The following is a 23,558-nucleotide window of genomic DNA, read 5'->3' on the forward strand; positions in this document are numbered from 1 at the left end:
GAAGAGATGAATGAAATCTGAAACACCAGAAGAGCAGAAAGAAAGAAGACCGTATGTTGGAAAAATAAGTGATTGGAATGGCTGATTATATTAAACTATTGAATTCAATGTTAAATCCTGAAGACTGAGGTCAGAATAGAAGGGGGATGTAGAAGTTCAGCATCACCCTTGCAGATGGAAAGGTGTGCCATAAAGTGCTTGCCCAATTTGCATTTGCTTGCTCCAATGCAGAGGAGACCACTTTGTGAGCACCGTATGCAGTAAACTCAGTTGAAGATGTGAAAGTGAATTGCAGCTTTGCCTGGAAAGTCTTTGGACGATGGGAAAAGAGGACACAAAAGGACAGATGCTGCTGTTATCTGCTATTTTCCAGTTGGAGTCCTGCAGTGGAAGCTCGGATTGCCGCTATCATGGTTTTGGGCACGGTGCATAACAAGAGATCTGACTGTTTCGCATCAGGTCAGCAACATGTCTTCCAACAGATTACTATGAGTACTGATGTACACTTCAGGGACACGGCAGTGGGATCGTGAACCTGCCATTCTTTCTCGGGATTACAGCGTTTGTCCTCCCGCTCCTGGCACTCTGTCAGTAGCCTCCTACAGTCAGCCAGCACAGACTGCTCCCACTCATGACAAGAGACTCACATTCTAGATCCAGAATGGTGCAGGTTCCTTCCTCACTATCTGCAGTTTTCTCCACAAAATCACCATCCTTCCAGCAACTCCGCTGGGGAGAAGTGCATGTGTATGTGTAGCATGGGCACTAAGGAAAAGCACAGGGGTAATGAGCTGATCTACAGCTACCGGTGGTTATTTTCATGGATGGAGATATGAAAACTGGTTGTAAAGCCGGTGATGTGGTTTGCATCTGTATTGTTGGATGAATGGATGATAATGTGGGCAGGCACAGTAGTGTAGCGGTTAGTGTAACGCTATTACAGTGCCAGTGACCTGGGTTCAATTTTGGCCACTGCCTGTAAGGAGTTTGTACGTTCTCCCCGTGTCTGTGTGGGTTCCCTCTGGGTGCTCCAGTTTCCCCCCACAATCCAAAGACGTACGGGTTAGGAAACTGAGGGCATGCTATGTTGGCGCCGGAAGTGTGGCGATACTTGCGGGCTGCCCCCAGAACACTCTATGCAAAAGATGCATTTCACTGTGTGTTTTGATGTACATGTGACTAATAAAGATACCTTATCTTATCTTAATTTCTGGATGATGAGATGCGGGGCAACAGAGCAATGTGACCTGAAGTGGATTTTGTGTGAGATTTCTTAGTGGAATCACAGCCAAAATAACTGGTCTCCATTTGACTGGCCAGAAAGGGACTCTGATGTGATCTTGAACTCTCCTCTTCCTCCCTCTCTCCCCCTGCTGACAATATACTGTTATGACATTGCCATGAAGGATGACACAAGCTGCTGCTAAACTGTGGCTGCATTCCAAGCGAAGATTATTTCAGCAGGTTCCTTCGTTGTTCACATGGATGACTGGGTTCTAATGAAATACCCATAAGCCAATGTGGTTTATTGCTCCCTGGACCTTGCCAGAAATCCCTATGCTTGCTCTTCCTTGCCAAGTTCGGAGGTGATGAACTCAGTTCTCCTGGGGGAGACAGAATCCATTAACTCCATCAACTCTATCAGCGTTCCGAAAACTGTGGGATACCTACAACTTGGAAGGATCCTTTGGCAAAGGTATTCAGGGTCACCTTGACCTTGACTTGAAGAAATCCAGCACGTGGCAGAAGTCTGTGACTATCTCCTTTGTAAAGTGCAAACATCTGAGGCACTGCTCCTCAATTAAATGCACACAACTCCATTGAGGTGCACAAAATACCTCTAAGGATAGGGTCTAGTATTGAGGGCTCTGCTTCATCCTCTTCTGGCAGACTACCCTGACTTATGTGCTCTTTCCTCATTCTGCTTTTGAAATATCATGCCCTCATTGTGTCTGAAGGCAACACTAGGGAATTTCATACTGATCAGCAGCCAAGATTTACATCTCACCACAGCCAATATAACAACAATTCATTCCCAACAAACCTTAACAAACTGATGACCCCTTTAAATAGTGCAAGTATCAGATTGACGAGGTAGGGGAGTGCCTTTTCCCACTTCATGGCAGATTTTCCATGTGTGATTAAGGCCATGTGTTAGCTGTGTGGTGAAGCTAACTCGGTGGGGCTGGTGTCAATTCAGCATTGTATGAAAATTGAGGAAAACAACTATGTACTCAGCATACTTGCAGCTTGTGGTAAAATACAAGCACTGCCATGTTATCCAGATTACCAGACTTCGCAAGTTGTGCTAAAAATGTCTTCGCTGTTTGTGCTGGAACTTGGAGAAATTTCACCCTCCAGAAGTGCTGACAAAAACGGCATTGTGAAACACATAAGTACTGAGGTGGGTCTTGTCACAGGCACCTAGACCTTGGCTTGAAGACCTTGCAGGCCACAACTAAACATTACTCCTCATTAGCCTGATCCTACATTAGTCTACTTCTCAGGGAAAGTGCTGGTGGTCTTTCCTGCTCTCCTGAGACAGCAGTGTCTGGCAAATAAAGTTCAGCCATGGTTACTCCACTGTTTCTGGATCCGCAGCTGAATGGCCAATGGGATGCCTTTTCTTACTGTTGCTCAGAAATTGTGAAAGACATGACCAGAACAATAATGATCCCGTGCCCCATTCTGCCCTTGAGTGGCTGTAGAACTACAATCACTTCAGGTCCATTGGACTGACTGATCCATGGCTGACACTGACTATACCAGCAAGTTGGAGGAAGCTTTCTTTACGTTGTTGCAAAGGGGTGTTGTAACCTTGAGAGTCACAATTGTCTTCTGTTGCACATCCTTTAGTCAGATCTTCACAGCACCAGAGCACAGTTGGGTATGAAATTCTTTAAAGATTCTACTTTTTGTATGAACACAAGGTAGCTATAGATCCCATAATTCAGTGTCTTTCAGCGGGCTTCCAGAGAAATGAGTGACTGCAGTCTGAGTTACTTCTTCCCTGAGGTGCTTCAAACTTTACTGAGATAAAGAATTCAAAATAGGAAGAATCCTTCATTTTTTATTTATGGGATATAGTCTTCACAGCCCACCCTAATGCCTTAAGATTGTGGTGTTAAGCTACTTTCTTGAGATGTAGCAATCCACCTCGTGATGGTAAGGCCACATTCTCATACTGTTACTCCATGAATACGATTAGTACAGTTGATGGCAGCCATCAGTCAGATGTGAGGATGAGGCAGACACAAAAGACTCTAGATGCTGGAATCTGGAGCAAAAAACAAATTGGGGGTCTTTAAATTTTTTGTTTTAACTTTTGTGTGTCCTTTCTCCATTGGTGAGTTGCATGTACTGCAGTTATTTTGGTGGCGTGCATCAGGAACATGCTCAATGCCTGCTCGCTTCAACTGATGCTGGATAGTAGGGTGCTTACGTTGAAGATGGTGGACCTTGTAATGACACTGACGCTTGTGTGGCGATTCTCACAGTTTCTACTGGGGATCTTCCAATGAAAGTGTTGATGTTGGCAATCCAGGTTTATCAGCTCTTTTCTGTAGATTCTCCAAGTCTCACACCCGTAAAAGACACTTTTTAAACTAAAAGTTTGGTATATATTCTAATAGAAAAACAGAAAATGCTGGAAATACTCAGCAGGTCAAGCTGCATATGTGGAAAGCAAAACAGTGTTAACATTTCAATTCGAAGAAGTTCGTGATGAAGGGTCTTCAACCTGAAGCAGTAACTCTGTTTCTCTTCCCACAGATGTGGCCTGACCCCCAAGTATTTCCAGCAACTTCTGCTTTTATTTTAAATTTTCAGCATTCACACTTTTTAAAATTGTGTGGTTATTGAATACTTGGTGCAACAGTCTGCCAAAGGCAAGACTAACTGAACAAATTCAGTGCTGAACCCAGACGCCTACGTTTGCCCTCTGGCAGGGAGAGCTGCCAAACCAGGTAAAGTTCAACTTCCTCACTGTTATTAACTTCTTTGTTAGGTCCAGTCATTGGCTGGATGCAGGCTGGGAGAGACCCTTTGTTTTGCCAAAGTTCCCTCCTAGGCTGTTGAAAGCTTTATGGAAGTACATAAAGCTTGTTGGTAGCCCTCCATTGACTGTGTAACTACAGAAGAATCATCTGTGTACTGGAGCTTGATTATTTTTGCCTAAGTTACTCAGTACTAGTTCGAGACAGCAGAGGTTGAAGAGGTTGCTGTCAGTCCGAGATCGGATGGCAATGCCCTATGGCAGATAGATTTGTATTAAGGTTTTTTTATAGCTGCTAGAAAAATGGAGAAGAGAGTGCGTTCCAGTACCCAACCCTGCTTTATGCCAGCTCGGATGGCAAAGGGTTTGGAGGTAGATCCACAGTACAGAATGGAGGCAATCACATGATTGTGCAGTGAACCTCACAACTGTGGTAAACTTGGGGCAGCCAACACTTAACAGGGTTTTCCATAAAGCATCACAATTGGCAGAGTTGAAGGTTTTGGTCAGATTGATAAAGACCATATACAGCTCCAGCTGTTGATCTTTACATTTTACCTGCATCTGCCTGGCCATGAATAGCATGTTGGTAGTGCCTTATGATGGTCTGAAGTCACACCAGGATTCTGGCAGGATCTTCTTTGCAAGGCAGAGCAGATGATTCAGTAAGATTCTTTGAAGAATCTTCCCTGAAATGAAGGAGAGGGCAATGCCTCTTTAGTCGCTATTGTTGGCGACAACATTTGGGGCTGCCTAATTCAATAGGAATTTCGTCAGTGGTTGGGATTCTGAGAAATAGCAAACGGGACTTCTCCATCAGTATTTTTCTCGCTGCCCACAACCACCCTGCTTTTAGTGTTTCAACTGATGTGTCACCAAGATCTGGTTTTATTGAGCTCCACTTGATTAATTGCTATTTGGCCCTTCTCAGCGATTGTTGGGTTGGGAGTTTCCCGGGCTGGGGGCTGAGGTAAAGAGTCAATGCTGTCATCAGTCACAGTTGATTGTCGAATTAGGAACTTCTGCAAGTGTACACACCAGTGCTCTTTGATGGATTCACTGTCTTTATGATGGGTGGTGCCATCTTCCTATCATAATGGTGACAGGCCATGAGTTTAGTGCATGCAGGACCACTGACTCACGCGTATCATATCCGAAGCAAATGCTTGCATTTATTTTGCTTTGTCCACTGATCACTGTTTTTTTGTTTATGCTTTTCCATTATTATTCCAATAGTCATAAATAAAGTCCATTCTTTGGAAGGGTGGAAGAGTAGAGGAATATTTAAAGTTGCGGAGGGATTTGTAGAGAAAGGATGAAGAACAGCAGAATAGCCAGAAGCTACATGAGGAAAATAGTTATTGGTTAAAGGTTAAAATGTTCTGCCTGATAATGTGGTGAATACAGATTCAAAAGTAGCCTCAAAAGGGAACTAGATAAATAGTTCAGAAAAGACTTACCAGGACTTGGGCACCTGAGTTACAAGGAGAGGTTGTGTAGCCTAGGGAAGCAAAGGACTGCAGATGCTGGAATCTAGATGAAAAACACGATGATGCTGGAGGAACTCAGCAGGTCAGGCAGCATCCGTGGAGAAAAGCAGGCGGTCAACGTTTCTGGTCAGGACCCTTCTTCAGGACAATTGCGTAGCCTTGGGCTTTATTTCTTAGAATGTAGGAGATAGAGGGGTGACCTGATAGAGGTATATAAGATCATGAGGGGCATAGACAGAGTGAAAGCACATAGTCTTTTTCCCAGGGTGGGGGTGCTAAAAACAAGAGGACATAGGTTTAAGATCAGAGGCAAAAGAGTTAAAAGGGACATCAGGGGCAGCTTCTTCACGCAAAGGGTGATGCGTATTTGGAATGAGCTGCCAGAAATAGTGGTTGAGGTGGGCACATTAGCAACATTTAAAAGCCATCTAGAAAGGTACATGGATAGGAGAGGTTTCGAGGGCTATAGGTCAAATGCGGGCAAATGGGACTACCTCGATGGGCAACACATTTGGCATGGATGAGTTGGGCCAAAGGGCCTGTTTCCATGCTGTATGACTCTATGACACTATGACTTGAAGGAAAAAAGATTGCAGGAACATGGAGAAGAGAGGGACAGTGGGACTAATTGAATAGTTTTTCCATAGTACCGTCACAGGCATAATGGATCAAATGGCCTCTTTCCCTGATATTGTTTCACCACTGCTAGTGATTGCTTCCTTACAAGCTTGGATACTTTCACAGTGGTGAAAGTAGATTGTGGTAAGTAGACTGTGGTACCCGATGATTCACAAAGCATGAAAGAATCACAGAAGTGAGGACCGGGTGAGGAAGTTGCAACTTGCTAGTGGAGACTGATGGAAAAAGACATACAGTTAAATAGTATCATTCACATCCCTTTAGAATGCACCAAGCTGTTTGACAAGCCTTGCAGTAGTTTGGACGTGCACTATTGCAAAGTAGGAAACACGCTGGTCAATTTGCACACTGCAAGCTCCTCTAAACATCAATGTTTGTTTGAAGGATTGTTTGGCTCACTGGATGGTGGGAAAGGAAGAGGTGAGAGGGAAGGTGTTGCATCTCCTGTGCTTGCAAGGGAAGTGCACTGAAAATGGGAGTGGTTAGTGGAGATGAAAGTATGAACTAGGGAGTTGCGGAGAGAATGGTTCCTTTGGAATGTTGAAAGGGGAGGGAGGGAAGATGTGTCTCCTTGTGCAATGGCATTGAAGGTGGCAAAATTACAGAGGATGGTCCATTGAATGTGGAGTTGGTAGCGTGGAAGGTAAGCATGAGGGAAACCCCATTCTGGTTCTGGCTGAGAAGTGAGGAATGAGAATAGAAGTGTGAGCAGCAGAGGAGATACAGCTGAAAGTTCTGTCTGCTACAGTAAAGGAAGAGCCACAGTTAAGGAAAAAGGAAGACATCATAAAGACAGTGTTGTGGAAAGTCTTGTCATCAGAACAAATATGGAGAATGGAATGGTCCTTACTGGAAGCAGGACGTGAGGGGATGTAGTTGAGATAGCTGTGTGAGTCTGTGGGCTAGCAGGCATACAACTTTATCCTTCCAATGCTTCCCTTATATATACACTGTCTATCCTATCCTGTGGCAGTAAGATTAAATGTTTGGGGTTGGAAACTCATCCTCAGTTGCTTGTGTTAAAATGTGGAATCTTATGGCCACTGCACATTGCATTTCCTTTCTAAAATTCACTTCCACCGAAGTCAATGCACAGACAATATTTAACTGCACTTTTAGTGCTACCAGCTGAGGACAAAGTCCTCTCTCCCATCTTTTCAAATACTTTTAAGAGTTTCTGTGGCTCTCCTCTGTTGGCTGGATTCCCATTGCTTCCCAGGCATCTTATACTATTCTCCAATGGGAAAATTGTCTTGTAATGCCAAAACATTCTTCCAGCAGAACCTCCAATGCAGTATGAGGAATCACCCACTTTCATTTGCTGTGATAGTCTAATTTGATACTTACACCTCCTAACAATCAAGTATTCAGGGCCTTTTTCAAACAGTTCCATAGGATGTTAATTGTTTTTTAACAGCAATAAACATCCCATCCCCTATACAATAAGCACCCACACAGTGGTGAATTTAATGTTTGGAACTCAGTATAAATGTTTAATGAGCAGTGCACTCATATGTGTCAGCATGGGATATACATGACTCATCAACCATAGAACAGTGCTCTTGGCATTTTCAGCAAAAGACCTAAAAATAGTCTCAGATATTTTAGCGGAAATCCAGGCGAACCCAGAGTAGGAATTAACTTGAATGGAGAACTGTGAAGCGAGTGGCTCACCCAGACCACCCAATAATTTAGGTTAAAGATCTCTCCCATCAAAACAATACAAAAACTCTACTTTCTACTTCCTCTCGACGTGCTTTATAGAATGTTGCACAATAACTTTGCAGAAGATCTTTTGGGATCATTTTAAATAAGTGTTGGGCTGACCGAGCAGAATTCTCCACCTCAAACAATAAGCATGGAATTTTTAAATTAATGTAATTAAACTGATTAAAATTGGATGAGATGGCCATTTTCATCATTTGCACAGCAACTGAATTTTACCACAGTTGTGCATGAATAAAAGCTTTCATGTTCACTCAGAAGATGTGATGCATTGTAAAATCCGTGAATACAGTAAAATCTTGGTTATATGGCTTTGCTGGACTTGACGGGTGCTGGTGAATCAGAAGTTGGCCCAGGAGTCCCTCAGTGTCGCCCTGATGCAGGCTGAAGTGCTCCCTTGGTGTTGCCCTGAGTATTTCCTTACTGCCTTCCTGATTTTGACCCTACGGCTTCCTTGGCTTTATTTCTCTGTCAGTTTGGCTGCTCTCACTGAAAGGTCGGTTACTGTGGCATGCTGGTCTGTATAGTGCCAGAACACCAAGACTTTACATAAACAAAGGCATACTATGGGGTTGAGTTCAATATCTGGCACATGATGTTGGAGTGGCAGGCAGAGCCTGGCTGCTTGTGGCAACTGCTGTTAAACCTGAGGCAGATTCAGACCTGGCATAGTCTCAAGGTGTTAACTGAACAGCTACAATTTTTTACAAATATGCATCTATTTGCACTTTTGAAGCAACCTCCCAGCTGAAACTGCTTGATGCTCTTGTGGTTCATCTGAAAGTGTCTATTAAGGTGAAGCTAATGGCATAAATGGGGAGGTAATTAAAGAACTATTGTGCATTTATGATTGGTTGCAGTTAAACTTTGCCCTGCATACATGTAGCCACTAATTGCATGTCAAAAACCCGTGATGTTTCCATTTTTGTTTTACACATTAGCTGATAAATGGCATTTGCTAATACATTAGGTGATAAATGACATTAGATATTGTGTAAGGACTTGCTACAGGACTGATATATCAATCATAATTCATGATATCTTGTATTCATCTTTGGCACTGCATCAATACCAATGCAATACTAATGACTTGATTTTGTAATTTTCTAATCTTGACAACTGAGAACAGTATTAATTTCAAATATAAACTAATTTAATTTGTAAAAGCTGTTTTCACGTTCAGTTTCTACTGAAGTCATTGATCTGATTGCCTTATGGTTCTTTGGCCACCAGCTACTCTCATTACCTGACTCAGGCAGCCATTATGTCTGAGCCTTGAGAACAACAGTCAGCAAACAATGCAACTGCAGAGGCTAAACCCAATTTTATCCTCATTCCATGTCCACCCAAGCACACCCTCAGCATGGTAAGATGGACTCAGGGAGTTGTGGTATATTGTCTCCTTCCTGATCTGAGAAACTCAGGTGATCATCCATTAGTTAATTAATCCAAGATCAGCTAACTCAGCTCAGAATGGAAATTAAGACAAAGAATCCTTCCTACCCATGGTTTAGCTACCCACTAGATAAATGCCTTGTGTTGATTTATATATTTATTTTATTTTAAGCAGTGGTGCATGAATAAATAGCTGGAACTTAGGTAGCAACATCAAGCTTTCATACACAAAGATGCCAGATATATTTCTGCTTACCTAATAATGCCAACAATCCCATAACAGTGAGCACTGGTTTGCGAATCATCTGTACATGTGGTGGCTTTGTATTGTTCATCTGAAATCTGGCAGTAAGAGTCCTCTGTGTAAAGTAGTTTGGGTGGTAGTTCAGGAAGGCATTATCATTGCTAAGCAATGTAAAATTTATAGTGCTCTTTGGATTCGCAATTAGCAGATTCTGGTGCTGTGATATTACCTAGAAGAAAGCAAGAAAATATTGAAGTTTTTTGTAAGTCAATAGATTTTTAACTCTGTCAACAATCATTAATTAGACATGGAAAACATTGTGGGAAACCTGCAACAAGATGTGATAAATTAACTCTTGGTATAAGAGTCTTTCATGCAATTTATATTTGAAGGTGTGGTGCAGGCAAGGGTCAAACTTCTTTCCTCAGTTGCTTGTATTCTGTAGACCAATTGTGACTGGCTCGGATCAAACAGCTTAGATCGCTGCCATGTGTCATTTATCTTGTGACTAATTGAATTTAAAAATTCACTTAGACGCGAGTTTGTTTTAGACCATTAATGAGAATAAAGGCTTCTAAAGCAGTTCAAAACCATATGTTGTTATGATTAATTGGTCCTTAAATCTTCAAGCACCAAACATTTATTACTAACAGATTTGGACGAGTGGATGGTAAACAAATGGTCCATGCTGGTGCAGCAGCAACACAGGACCATGTGAGCGATAAACAGCAGATGCAGCAACTTCTCTTATTAGGTGGTCCCTTGGGGTCGAGGGTGACTTGCTTCCATTGAGCTTCTGTGGGTTCTGAGATGGCCGATGACACCAATGTGCGACTTAGACACAGACAGGGCTTCATGTGGAGCTGTGTGGGTGGTTTGGTACGTGGTGTGCTCTTTCTGCCATTTGCATTGCACTTCTGTATGCTCGTGATGAAGGGATTCAAAATTCTCAGTCCCAACCCAAATGTTCCTTCTCCAGTTTGAGCACCCTTGGGCCAGGGATTCCCAGCGGTTGGTGGGAATGTTATATCTTTTCAAGAGGCCTTTGAGAATATCCATTTTCCACCTGATAACCTCTTGCCGTGACAGAACTTGGAAGAGATTGTCTGTTTGGGTAGTCAGCTGTGTTGTATGACGTGATTTACCAATTGGAGCTGACTGAGTGTGATTAGGGCCTCATCGCTGGGGACGTTGGCTGGGAGAGGATATTGAAGTTTGATTGCTTATCCAGTCAGTGAATTTGGACTACTTTACAAAGACAACACTGGTGGCGCCTCTCCAATGGTTTAAGGTGCCTGCTTTGAGGCGTACAGGAGGGGCAGGGATCGCTGCTGCCTGTTGGACCATGAGTTATGTGTGGGGTTTACATCTCGATATTCAAACACTCTTTTCCTCAGATGACCAAAGGCCGTGCTGACACATTGAAGGCAATGGCGAATTTCATCATCAATGCCTACATTTGTTAAGAAGTAGTTCCTGAGATACTGGAAGTAGTCCACACCTTCCAAGGTCTCATCTTGGACCTTTATTGATAGGTGGCATTGTTATACAGCAGGCAGGTTAGCAGAGAACTTTTGTTTTACAGATATTAAGTGCAAGGCCCATTCTATTGAATACTCCAGTGATCAAGTCGTCAATGACCAGGAGCTCATCTCTGAATTTATGTATACACACACATCATGTGTAATGCAGCCTGATGACTGAGTTGGAACAACCTTGGTTCTGGGGTAGAGTCAGAAATAGAATGGAATAAGTAGTGTTAAAGATCCTAGGACCAAAGTATCTGATCAGAGCTTTGCCTGACCTACTTCCAGTATTTCCTGTTTTATTTCTCTCTTGTTTTTGATCATTAATACAAAGAAAAACAGCATGCTTGGTGTTATTTAAACACTCAATTTATTGCACAAAATGTACAAAACTTGCAGAGGCATGGTTATAGTGCAAGCTTTCCAGTCCATCCAATTTCTAGGCCCATGTTTTCAAAAGATATTTGAGTGTTAACTTGGATGATGCTTGAAAACAGGCACTTGATTGTGCAATGCAGACATCGTTTAATCATACTGTCTGAAGATTTTAATGATTACTATGTGCAGCCAGGGCTATATGTATTGCTGATTGGCCCCACATATCACATGCTACACAGAGTTGGTCTAAAACACTGTTGCTTGTATCATAACATGCACTGTCCCTTTTTCCCCACTAACCTTATGTGCTCTGACATATATTGGCTCTCAATCCAGCAAGGATTTGATTTAAATCTTTCATTTTTCATGATCACCCTACACATTTTTCCAACTTTACAAAACTCGAGAATTTTAAAATTCATTTACAGGGCGTAGGTGATGCTGACAACACCGGCATCTATTGTCCACGTCCAACTGCTCTTGAAAAGATGGTGGTGAGCCATCTTATTGAGGTGCCAGAGCCCTGGTGAAGGTACTGTCTGTGTGTTTTTGGGTAGGGTTCCAGAACTTAGATCCAATGATATCCAAGGAATGATATATTTCCAGGTCAAAACACTGTGTGTCTTGGAGTGGAACTTGCAGCTTTTTGTTGCTCCGGTGTGTGTGATACCCTTGTCTTTCTTGGTGGTAGAGTTTGCAGATTTGGAGGGTGTTGTCTGACCTGCATCTGTGAGTTACTGTAGTGCATTTTGTCAGAAGCACGGTCTGTAGCCACAATTCACCAGCAAGAATGGATGCTCAAATGGTGGATGGGGTGCCAATAAGGCAGGCTACTTTGCCTTGAACAGTGTAAGAGATCCTTGGGTGATGTTGAAGATGCACTCATCCAGGCAAGGATATACAACCACACTGCTGGCTTGTGCTTTGAAGATTGTGGAAAGGTTTTCATGTATCAGGAGGTAAGTTACTCACTGCAGGACACACAGCCTCTGACCTGATCATGTAGACAGGATTCTATCACCCCCAGCACCTTATCACCATGTTTAACTGGAGAACTTTACGTGATAGGGTTTTATCCATATAATGGGGGGAAAGTCCAGCCCTTCCTGTCTGGGAAAAGTGGCAGGCAAGAATAAATCTGTATACGTGGTATTCTCGTGTCTTCTCGCAGAGGGTGCTGAATGTCTGTAGTTCTCTATCATGGAGGCCAGGTCACCCGGGGTACTTATAGAAGACTTGATACATTTTAAAAGATCAGGGAAATGAGGGCTTTGGCAAACTGGCACAAGAGAGGAAACAAGGCCTGGGAAAATCAGCCATGATCACATTGAATGGCACAGAAGGCACGAGAGGCTGTGTGGCCTACTCCTGCCCATATTTGCTTCAGCTTTTATGTCCTTCTTATGTAGGGTAGTGTGGGAGAGCAGTGTGATAGCACTGATCCTCAGCATTAGTGTACTTACTCTGTGAAGAGGGGCTGCTCATGTCAGTGTGATCATTCTTCTAGAAGGGGACTGGACGAAATTGCAAGGATGGGAAGAAGCAAACAAAAGATAATGAAATTAATTATAATTTGTCAAAAAATTGTTAAATATATTAGGGTGGAGGTGGAAGGTAGATCAGGAGAAGAAACAAGAAAGAGGTTGATGGATTTTTAGATATTAAGGGGGTCAGCAGATATGGGGTTAGTGAGAGAAAGTGGCACTGAGGTAAAAGATCATATCGAATGTCACAGTTATGGGGGGCCAAATGGCCTAATCCTGCTTCAGCTCCTTAGTTCTTATGACAACTTGCTGGCAGTCAAAGGCTTTTTAACAGTTTGTCAATATCGCTGATAGTTGGAGACAATTAAAGGCTATGAAAATAAATATGGAAAACTTAAAGACAGTAAATATAATCAAAAGCACATTTAAACACAAACAAATAATTAAAACGATTTAACTAAAGTAAAATACAGAAAACATTTATATCCTTAGCACAGAGTTGGTGACCCCTTTCATTGTTCCTACTCCAGGCCTCCTTGGCATAAGGCCAAAGGACCAGATTTGATCCAGACCCCTCGTCAGCGAGTTACCACTTTGTCACTGGGCTCAATAGTGAATCCAGTGATAAGAGTATACCACTGGCTATCAGTCAGTATGATTCAGCCCATTATCCTTTCAGTTAATGGGAAAAGTGTAGATTAACCTTTAACAGCTTTCAAGACTACATCAAATAAAATTCCACATGATAAGGTTATTATTCTTTAATTTGTAGTCTTCCTTCAAATTACAATTCCCAATTTGCAATGGTACTGCATAACTAAATGTGATTCCATGTGTTAACTTTTATTCGTTATTATTTTTCATACTGGAATGACAATGGTCTTTTCTAAACCTTCATGTTTGATTCTGAAGTTTCAGTCCAGGTTTCAGTCATTTTTATAATGCATACAATTTTAAAAAAAGTTGTTCTGATTTGATTAAATAATGTGGAAAAATCCACTGAAGCTCATTCATTTAATATTCTAGCTCTCCCAATTGGTAAGAAGTTCATGTTTGGAATATCCCTAAAGACCACCTCTGCAGCACTGTCTTCTGGACATTCCAGATATTTTTCATCCAGTGAAGAAGCTCCTTTGTTGACTGATGGGAAAACCCATTTTTAACTCCAAGTCAAAAGTCATGTGAGTGGGTTCCTACTGGTTCCCTGCAGCTTAGTCCGTCCACATAGACCCCTAAACTTGGTGGGAAGCCACTCCTTTTTAGGCAGTCCTTCAGGATAACTTGCTTCCACTGTGGAATCAGAGATGTATGAGGGGTCCAAGTGTATAGATGGGTAATTTGGGAAATTATATGCTTGTCCCGCTGTTTATGCATGACCCAGTGTTCGAAATGTGAAGGGCTCAGTCCCTTCCTGGATGTTCTTTCTTCATCTTGATGAGTCATGGACCAGAGATTCCCACTGCCTGTTGAGGATATTGCAGCTTTTTCCAAGGAGACTTTGAGGAAATCCTTGAAGTGCTTTCCCTGTCCTCCTAGAAATTCCTTTGCATGGTGGAGTTCAGAGTAGAGAGATTGCTTGGAGAGATTGGTTTCTGCTGTGTGGGCAAGATGGCCTGTCCAGCAGCGCTGATTGATCATGATTAAAGCTGGTGGTGTTGGCCTGGGAGAGGATGCCGATTAGTTTACTTAATAGATTTAGTGTATTTTGTGCAATGGCTTTTATTCAGTGCTTTATAGGTGGTCCTTGTTTCCAAAGCATACAGGAGTGCATGGATCACTGTTGCTTGGTAGAACATGATCTTGGTGTTGTGGTTGAGGCCTTGGCCTTCGAACACTCTTTTCCTCAGTTGGGCAGAAGGGTGTGTTGGCACACTGGAGGTGGCAGTGAATTTCATTAGATGTCTGCCTTCAGTTAGAAATGACTCACAGAGGCAAAATTAGTAGGTACCTCATGGTTGCACAAGTCAGGTTCAATCTCGACTCCCGGGGCTGTTTGTGTGGAGTTTGCCCTGTGACCACGTGGGCTTCCTCTGATGCTCTGGTTTCTTCTCATGTCTCAAAAACATGTGAGTTGGTAGGTTAACTGACTACTGTAAATTGTCCCTAATATGTACGTGACGGTAGAATTGAGGAGTGGGGGGATTAGTTGATGGTTATGTGGGGAGAATAAAATGGGTTAGGAAATGGGTGTAAAAATGGGTGCTTGAATGTTGGTGTGGACTCTGGGCTGAAGGGCCCATTTCCATGAAACAAAAACGTACTCCTTCTTGGGCTTCTTCTGTTCTCCCTAAACCTACCTCATAATCTTTCTCTCATCCTATAAAACATTCTGTATACACATCCTCTGACCAAACTTTATGTACATGTCCATTAGTCTTTGTTTATAGGCTGTCCCATCAAGATCCTCATCTGAGTCCTATGGGGCAGAACTTTTGTCCATACCAGCCCTCCAGTCAGGCACATCTCCCCCTACATTGGCTGCAGGCTGATATTTTCTCATCATGGCCATTGAGCTGAAAAAGATGATTCTGACCATCAGCAGTTTGCTGCTGCTGCTGGCTGTTATTGTGTCCTACCTTCTTCTGTAAGGTAGAAGGAAGTGTGTTAGTGAGTATGTTGCATTGTGTCTGGGTGAGGTGCCTGCTATAGCGGAATAGTTGGGAGGATGTATAAGCTCTGAGGTTTGGTGTGAGACAAGTTGTAGTGGGATATATGAATGTTATGTATGAGACTGATACACCACAATAAGACTCCAATAATCCAGCATCTGATTGTTCGGCAACCCTGAAGGTTCAGCATCTGGCTCACATATTCACTCAGAGTGTGAACCAGAGGTTCAGAGTGCAAACGGTGTGTGTGCCAAGTTGTGCAAGATATATCAAGCCACTAAAGCAAGAAATCCACTCCAAGAGTTTACTGCAGTAAATCTCCAGGTAAGTTCATGCATCCAAATCATTTCAGAACTCCAAAAGGTAGACTCCAATGCATTTCTGAAGACTCTATAGCTCTCCTTGAACCTTGTTTCCCAGGCAGGTGCCAGGTATATTGATGTGTTATTATGGCAAGAATATAGTGCTTATGTATGACTATCACCTATATAAATAATGCAAGCTTACCAAGTGTTCTGTTTCTGAATTTGTCTTTCAAGTGCTTGTATATTTCCTGCACCCTTTAAACTCACAAGGTTCACTGGAAAATTTATTACACTACTGTGGAACATGTAAAAAATATAATGAAAGTGTTTGGATATTAACGGGAGTGACATCAGTTCATGTATTTGATTATTTTGACCAAGTTTACGACATCATTAAACTTTCCTCAGTACTGCATCTTGGTCCTGGTGCCCTGACTGATAAGGCCAGTGTGCCAAAAGCCTTCTTCCCCATCCTGTCTACCTGTGATGTCACTTTCGGGGAACCGTGTACTTGTACTCCTAGATCCCTCTGTTCTACAACACTCACCAGGGCCCTACTGTTCACTGTGAAAGTCCTACCCTCTTTTGTCTTCCCAAAACGCAACACCTAGCATTTATCCGAATAAAACTTCATTTGCCATTTCTTGGCCCACTTATACAGCTGATCAAGATCCCTCTGTAATTCCTGATAACTGTCTTTACTATCTATGATACCACCTATTTTATTGTCATCTGCAAACTTACACACCTTGCCTTGTGCATTCTCATCCAAGTCATTGATATAGATATCAAATAGCAATGGGCCTCACACTGGCAAACACCACTAGTCACAGGCCTCCAGTCCAAAAAACAACCTTCCACTTCACCCTCTGCTTCCTACCATCAAGCCATTTGCGCATCCAGTTAGCTAGGTCTCCCTGGATCCCATGCAATCTAACTTTCTATAGCTGCCTACCATGTGGAACCTAGGATTTGGAGGATCTCACTAAAGCAATTGTCCATCAGGAAATTGTAGTGCCAGCTTTTGTCCCTGATTTGCCATGGTCCAAGCATCTGATTACATGGAATGACTTTAATGACAGAATAGAGACAATGTCCAATCTTGGCTGTAGTCGGGAACTGTCAGTTTCAGTCAATGCTAATTAGGCTATAAACACTGAGTCTGGCACTAACTGGAGATCACAATTACAATAATGAAATACAAGCATCAAGTTTAGATGTTACCCACTCTGGGTCAACTGGTACGTATCACCTCTTTTGTGATTCCAGTCCACATATTCCAGGGCAACCTAATTCCCCCCTTATCTCTTTTACACTTGGATTAATCATTGATGCTTTTCTCTGCAATCAGACTACTGCATGTGCATTTACTGTGCAGAATTTTAAAGATACTCTGTATGTGGCCCTATCTAAGTTCAATGGAATTGTCAATTGTTCTGGTTTGCAGAATTTTGTGAACATTTCTAGCCGTCTGAAAACTTTGTCTAGACCATGACAAATCCACCATTGCTCCCAGGTCCTTTTCAGAGTCAGACAGTACTAAATCTGTTCTTTGTTGCTGTGCTTAGATTGCACATTATTTAGTTAGTAAAACTTGTATAAATGGTTCAAATACATGTGCAATTTCTATGTATTTCACACTAATTACTGTTTTATTTATTTTATTGTTGTCTGCGAAATCAGACAATCTTCCATTTATTTTTAGAAACCAGATCATTCACAAAAATGAGACATACCGGTTCAGGCAAAAATCCTTGTGAATCAGCACTTGATACCTCCCAGACTTAAACAAAACTAATTGTTTTTTTTAATCTGCTGCACCTACTTAATGTCCAATCTACATTCCACCCAGTAATCTAGGGATTTCAATTCAAAACTCATTGAAATTCTCAAACAGAAAATTTTGCTGTTCATTTTATCTCTATTATTGACCAGAAGTTAAGGATGTTTTTCTCTTTCCCTCTGAAACTATATTTATAAAGTAAATTTTATTCTTTTTGTATGTTATTATACCAATTACTCTGGTTCTCATCCCTCAAGATGAGGGCACACATCCCTTTCACACCAATGACCACAATCCTACACTTGGAATAGGGTCACTGCTTGGAGGGTGGGTGGGGTGGGGTGGGGTGGGGTGGATAAATAAGTTTTAGCCTCAAGATGTTTTTGACCTCTGAAGTGAACATCCCCAAAAATATTCTTTTAGTATTTTGACAATCTTCTCTTCAAGTAACATATATTGAACTTAATCTTTCAGCAATCTAATTCACTGCCCCTTCTCTACTATGGATAGCAAATTCTCTGGTAATTGTCTCCTCTTTGCCATTATAACTGCACTAGAGACTGGTTATGAGCATAAATGGGGCTTTGTGCATTTTGACCAAAAGCATGGATTCTGTGCTGCCTTAAAAAAATTATCAGCATATAAGCAGAATAGTAAAGTGTGAAATATGTAGAAAATGCACAGGTTTTTGATTCATTTATGCAAATTTTACAAATTAAATGAAATAATGTGCAAAGTAAGCAGAGCAGCAAAGAATAAGTTGTTTTGATTTCCTATTCAGTTTTTTGTTTTCACATCTCTGCAGTTCTCCTAAAAACAATTTTTTCCAGACCAGTACTAGTGAGGCTTTGTCAAAATTTTGTCAAAGTGTAATTGGAGTGTGATGAACAGAATGTGAGAAAGTCAAAGTCATTTGTAGAAGTGATTTGTGCCTTTTTTCATTGCATGTATGATTTTTCTAAATCACTTTGCTGGTTCCTATAAACCATCCGTTAGACCTCCCACACTTTGTTACTTAACAAAGCTCTGCCTTCATGCAAAAGAAAAAATACTGCAAACCTCCTGTGTTAATGCTAGTTCAGAATGCCATCAGTTTACACTCAATAATTTAAAGTGAGACATATAATAAGATCAGTCCAGAAACAATAGATATCAGATAGGAGGAACTGCAAGATAGATTAGGATGGATTTGCAGAATATGTACATAAATTCATGGAGTGTGGGAAATAAAAATTGTTGAGCTACAGGCACAAATAAACCACAGGGAATTATAATGTAATGGAGAATTGATTCAGAAGAAAACATATTCATGAAAATGGGGAAGTTGACAAAATGATGTCCATTGTGGGACTGTGGGAAACTGATATTTTCAATCAAAACTACTGTTACAGGACCTGAAAATATGATGTCTGCGAGTTGAAAAGCAGAATCTATTTGGTTAAAAATAACAAGCAATAAGGATGGTATTACACTATGCTGTGAACATGTTAACAATTATCGGGAAAGAGATACAGGAACAAAACAGGGCATCCAAAGTTGGAGCTTCTTGAATGACTAAAATAAAATAGAGAAAGGCTTATGATAAATGTCATGCATGGCACTGTGTAAAACAAATCTGAATACAGCAAGTAGAAAGGAAAACTGAAAATGCAAAATTAGGGGGGCAAAGAAAATGTGTGTGAATAAGATTGGTAGGTAACATAAGCAAAAGGGCCCTCAAAAGGAAGAGTGGGGCTGATAAGGACCACAAAGGAACGATGAGGGAACAGCCAAGATCTGAATGAATACTTTGCCATCAAGTTCATAGAAAAAGATGCTGCCAATGCCATTGTAAAGAAGAGAATAATGATAGAATAGGCTAAAATAGATAAATAGGGTATTTTTAAAAGCTTGGTCACAAACCAAATTGAAGGATTATCTTGCATTTTAGATGTTGGATCAATGTCAGAGGACTACAGTAATGCATCACAGTTCCAAGCAGATGGGATTACGTCCAGTCAGTTTTTTTTGATGGTAGGTAAACCTTTAAACTCAATCTAATTGCCATTTGGCAAAATATGGAATAAGTAACAGCTGGCATGAATTTGTTATAGGCAAATTGGGCTTTAGTAGTTGAGTGATTTGATATCAAATAATTGTTGTGTTAATGAGTATCCAAAGAGCATTTGATGAAGGACCACTTAATAGACTCAGTGGGAAAGGTAGAGCACATGGGAGTAGTAGTGTGAATAAAAAAATTAGCAAAGAAACAAAGAACAAAGAGTAGTGTTGAATGTTGCTCAGACTGCAGGGAAGGCTCCAGAGATTAGTATTTGGACCTCTGCTCATTTTAAAATTAATGATCTGGATTTGGGTACAAAAGGCACAATTTCAAAATTTTCAAACGGCACAATATTTGAATTTAACATTGAAAGTACGGAGGATAATAACATGTTCCTGGAGGGTATGGAAAACTAATAAAATGAGTAGACAAATGGCAGATAGAGAATGCAGGGAAATGTTAAGTAATTTTATATGTATGGGAGAGGGATAGTGTACAAAAGCAAGGAAGATGTGTTATACTATTACCAATGGGGCATCAGTTGGAGTGTTGCATTCAATTCTATGAACTATGTAAGATAAGATATCTTTATTAGTCACATGTACATCAAAACAGTTAAATACTTCTTTCGCATAGAATGTTCTGGGGGCAGCCCGTAAGTGTCACCATGCTTCCGGTGCCAACATAGCATGCCCACAACTTCCTAACCCGTATGTCTTTGGAATGTGGGAGGGAACTGGAGCACCTGGAGGAAACCCACGCAGACACGGGGAGAACATACAAACTCCTCACAGACAGTGGCCGGAATTGAACCTGGGTCGCTGGCACTGTAATAGTGTTATGTGAACCGCTACACTACTGTGCTGGTGTAAGACCTTTGAGAGTTGTTTTATTAGAATGCAGTTACCTGAAGAGATTAGAGAGGAAGGGCTTATTCTCATGTGAAAAGACAAGACCCTTTGCCCCCTGTGGGTAAAGAGCTTTAGGTCCTGTCTGTTTGCCTTAAGAGAAGATGGTTCAGAGCAAATCAGACCATGAATATACTTGTCATTCTTCCTGGGTTCTCAGACCTGCTTTGGTACCTTAAGAGGTGCTACTCCCCAAAGGACCAGCTCCACCTGTCACCCACCTGCCTGTCTCTCAACTCTACCCCTCCTCTGCCCACACCTTGATCCATCTGCCCATCATCCTTCACCTCTCCAAGGTCCATACCTACAAGGCCCATTCCTTTAGGTGCTCCGGTTTCCTCTCATATTCCAAAGATGTACGGGTTAGGAAGCCTCACCCTTTCCCCTCTCTTCTTTATACTGACTATCTTCCTTCTCCACTCTCAGTCCTAATAGAGCATCTCAACCTGAAATGCCAACAATTCCTTTTACCCCCAGATGCTGCTCGACCCAGAGTTTTTTTGCTTTGAATACTCCCCACTTACTCAGATATGTGCCATTCCAACAACACTCAAGAAGGTCAAAGTCATTCAGGACTAAGCAACCTGCTTGATTGGACCTTCAATCACCACTCTGAACATTTACTCTCCAGCATCATAGCTACATTGTGTATCTTCTATAAAATGTACTGCAGAAATTCATCAAACTCACAACCATAACCACATGGAAGTACATGGTCAGCAGAGGCCATTGGTTCCTCTGCAATCAACTAACCATCTGAACTCTGAAACATATTGTCACTGAATCAAAATCCTGAGCTCCTTACCTAATACTCATGGGAATTCATTCTCTTCAGGGATCACTCCAGTTCAAGAAAGTGACTCACAGCAGGGCAATTACTTGAACATTAAATTCTAATCTCCCAGCAACATCCAAGTCCTTTTGTTCAACCAGATCCAATGGCAGTACATTGAATCACCAAAAGATGTACTCAGTAGAAAATTGTCAGCTTGGCTTTCATTGTTTTACAGTTCAGAAGAACGCATGTGAAAAATACAACTGTTAAAAATTTTATACTATCTGTTTGAGGCAACAAAAACAAGATTCTGCCAAAAGAAGTTTTCGAGGTAAGTACATTAACAACAGTTAAAAGGCACTTGGACAGGTACATGAATAGGGAAGGTTTAGAGGGATGTGGGCCAAACATGGACATTTTGGAATAGCTTAGATGGGAATAGATGGAATAGCATCAGCATGGACTGGTTGTGCCGAAGGGCCCGTTTCCACGCAGTATGACACCGACTAAGATTCAATCTAAAAACTATGGGTTTAATATCTGGAAGGAGAATAATCTAAACAGAGGAAATACTGGCATGATTTGGTCATCAGATCAATCAGTACTTTAAAGGCACCATGTACTTTTGGTTCTATTTCTGTTGGTTAGAGTGGAACACGACAAGTTAAGTTGAAAATAGTGCAGTCCCTTCAGAGATCCAATTCAGTTAGTGAGGATCTGAACCTCTGCCTTCTGTATAGAATAAATATCAGATGACAGAATCTAGTTGAGCCTTCTTTAGTTTCACCATCTTTATGTCAATATATTACTGAGGAACAAAACTATCACTATGGAGACAAGGGGCTACAGATGTTGGAATCTGGAGCAACAAACAATCTGCTGAGGAACTCAGTGGGTCGAGCAGCATCTATGGGAGAAAAGGAATTGTTGACGTTTCGGGTTGAAACCTGATGCAGGGTTTTGACTTGAAACGTTGGCAATTTCTTTCCTCCCACAGATGCTACTGGAACAGCTTAGTCCCTCCAGCAGATTGTTTATCACTTTTGTACATGTTGTAACTAGATCCAGATTAAATTTGCTGCTTGGTGTTCAGCACCAGTCTGATCACTGTCAAAACTCTTAGAAAAGTGATCCTTGAAATACAATGCTTTATGTGAAGTTTGTATCATGAAACCAGATGTCAGCCATAGCTAAACTGGGAGCTTCTCTTGCCTCTGAGCCAGGTCCTGCTCCAGACACTTGTACACAAAGTCTAGGCAGGCAGTCTGGTATATTGCTGTCACTTACTGGATGAGATGTTAAACTGAAAATCTGACTGTTTTCCCAGGATGATTTTAAGGGGAAGTTATTCCCACTTTCCTTGTCAATATTTCTCTTTCAACATCACCAAAACAGATTATCTGCTCATTGTGACATTGGTGCTGGTGGGAGCTTTCTGTGCCGAAATTGGCAGCCATATTTCCTCCAATGACAAGAATGGCTATGGCTGAAACACTACTTCAATGATTGTAAAGCTTTGAGATGCCCTGAAAGGAATGCGATAAGAAATAAGTAAATGCACATCTTTCTTTTTAACTGTGGGGTGGCATTTTATCTTTACCTTAACAACCATAGCAGCGTAAGTCACTTCAGCTCTCCAGACTTGAGGAATTGACCAACCGACCAGTGGATCACCCTCATCGTTGTAAATGGGGATTGACTGGAATTTAGGAAAGAGTTTCTGGATCTGATGAACTGTATCCAATTCTTGCTCTATGATGTGCAGAGACCTACCAGCACCCTATCAAAATAAGCAAACAATAAAAAAGTGACTTAAAGAACTTGCACAGTACACAATGTCACAATCTGCTACATCATCTTTATCTCATGGCTACTCCAATCTCTCAGGATCAGAGATCACTTGATAATCTTATCAACTTTCTTCTTAATTATTTAATACATACTTTCTCCCAAATAAACTGCTCATTGTACATGAGTATCACTCGATGATTCAAATATAATAAAATCATTTATGGAAGTACCTTAATTAAATAAATCTTAAAGTTAATAGAAACTATGAAATTAAATCACAAGCCCTTAATAACAAATGCTGCAATGGTGCTATTGATGGTGTGATTTTTGTGTCTGTACTGCATGATAGAAAGTGTGCATTTGAATCATGAATTGCATTGATTTCTCCATCACCACGCTATAAGGATAGGTAATTACACAAATAATGTGCACCAGTTGAAAATGTTTGGCACTATTTGAAAAAAATATGAA

At 41.3% G+C, this 23,558-nt stretch overlaps 1 protein-coding gene across 2 annotated transcripts in view; it reads right to left on the bottom strand.

Annotated features, from left to right (window-relative positions):
• Positions 1–23,558, bottom strand: part of idua (alpha-L-iduronidase) — a 166,572-nt gene that overhangs the window by 20,387 nt on the left and 122,627 nt on the right. For both annotated transcript variants that reach the window (XM_052010427.1, XM_052010428.1), the window contains 2 exons: positions 22,897–23,076; positions 9,500–9,716 (listed from right to left, as the gene is read on the bottom strand). In XM_052010427.1, the coding sequence (XP_051866387.1) occupies positions 9,500–9,716; positions 22,897–23,076 (397 nt within the window). The remainder of the gene's footprint in view (positions 1–9,499; positions 9,717–22,896; positions 23,077–23,558) is intronic.

The sequence above is a fragment of the Pristis pectinata genome, chromosome 2 (assembly GCF_009764475.1).
Source record: "Pristis pectinata isolate sPriPec2 chromosome 2, sPriPec2.1.pri, whole genome shotgun sequence".
Lineage (NCBI taxonomy): Eukaryota > Metazoa > Chordata > Chondrichthyes > Rhinopristiformes > Pristidae > Pristis > Pristis pectinata.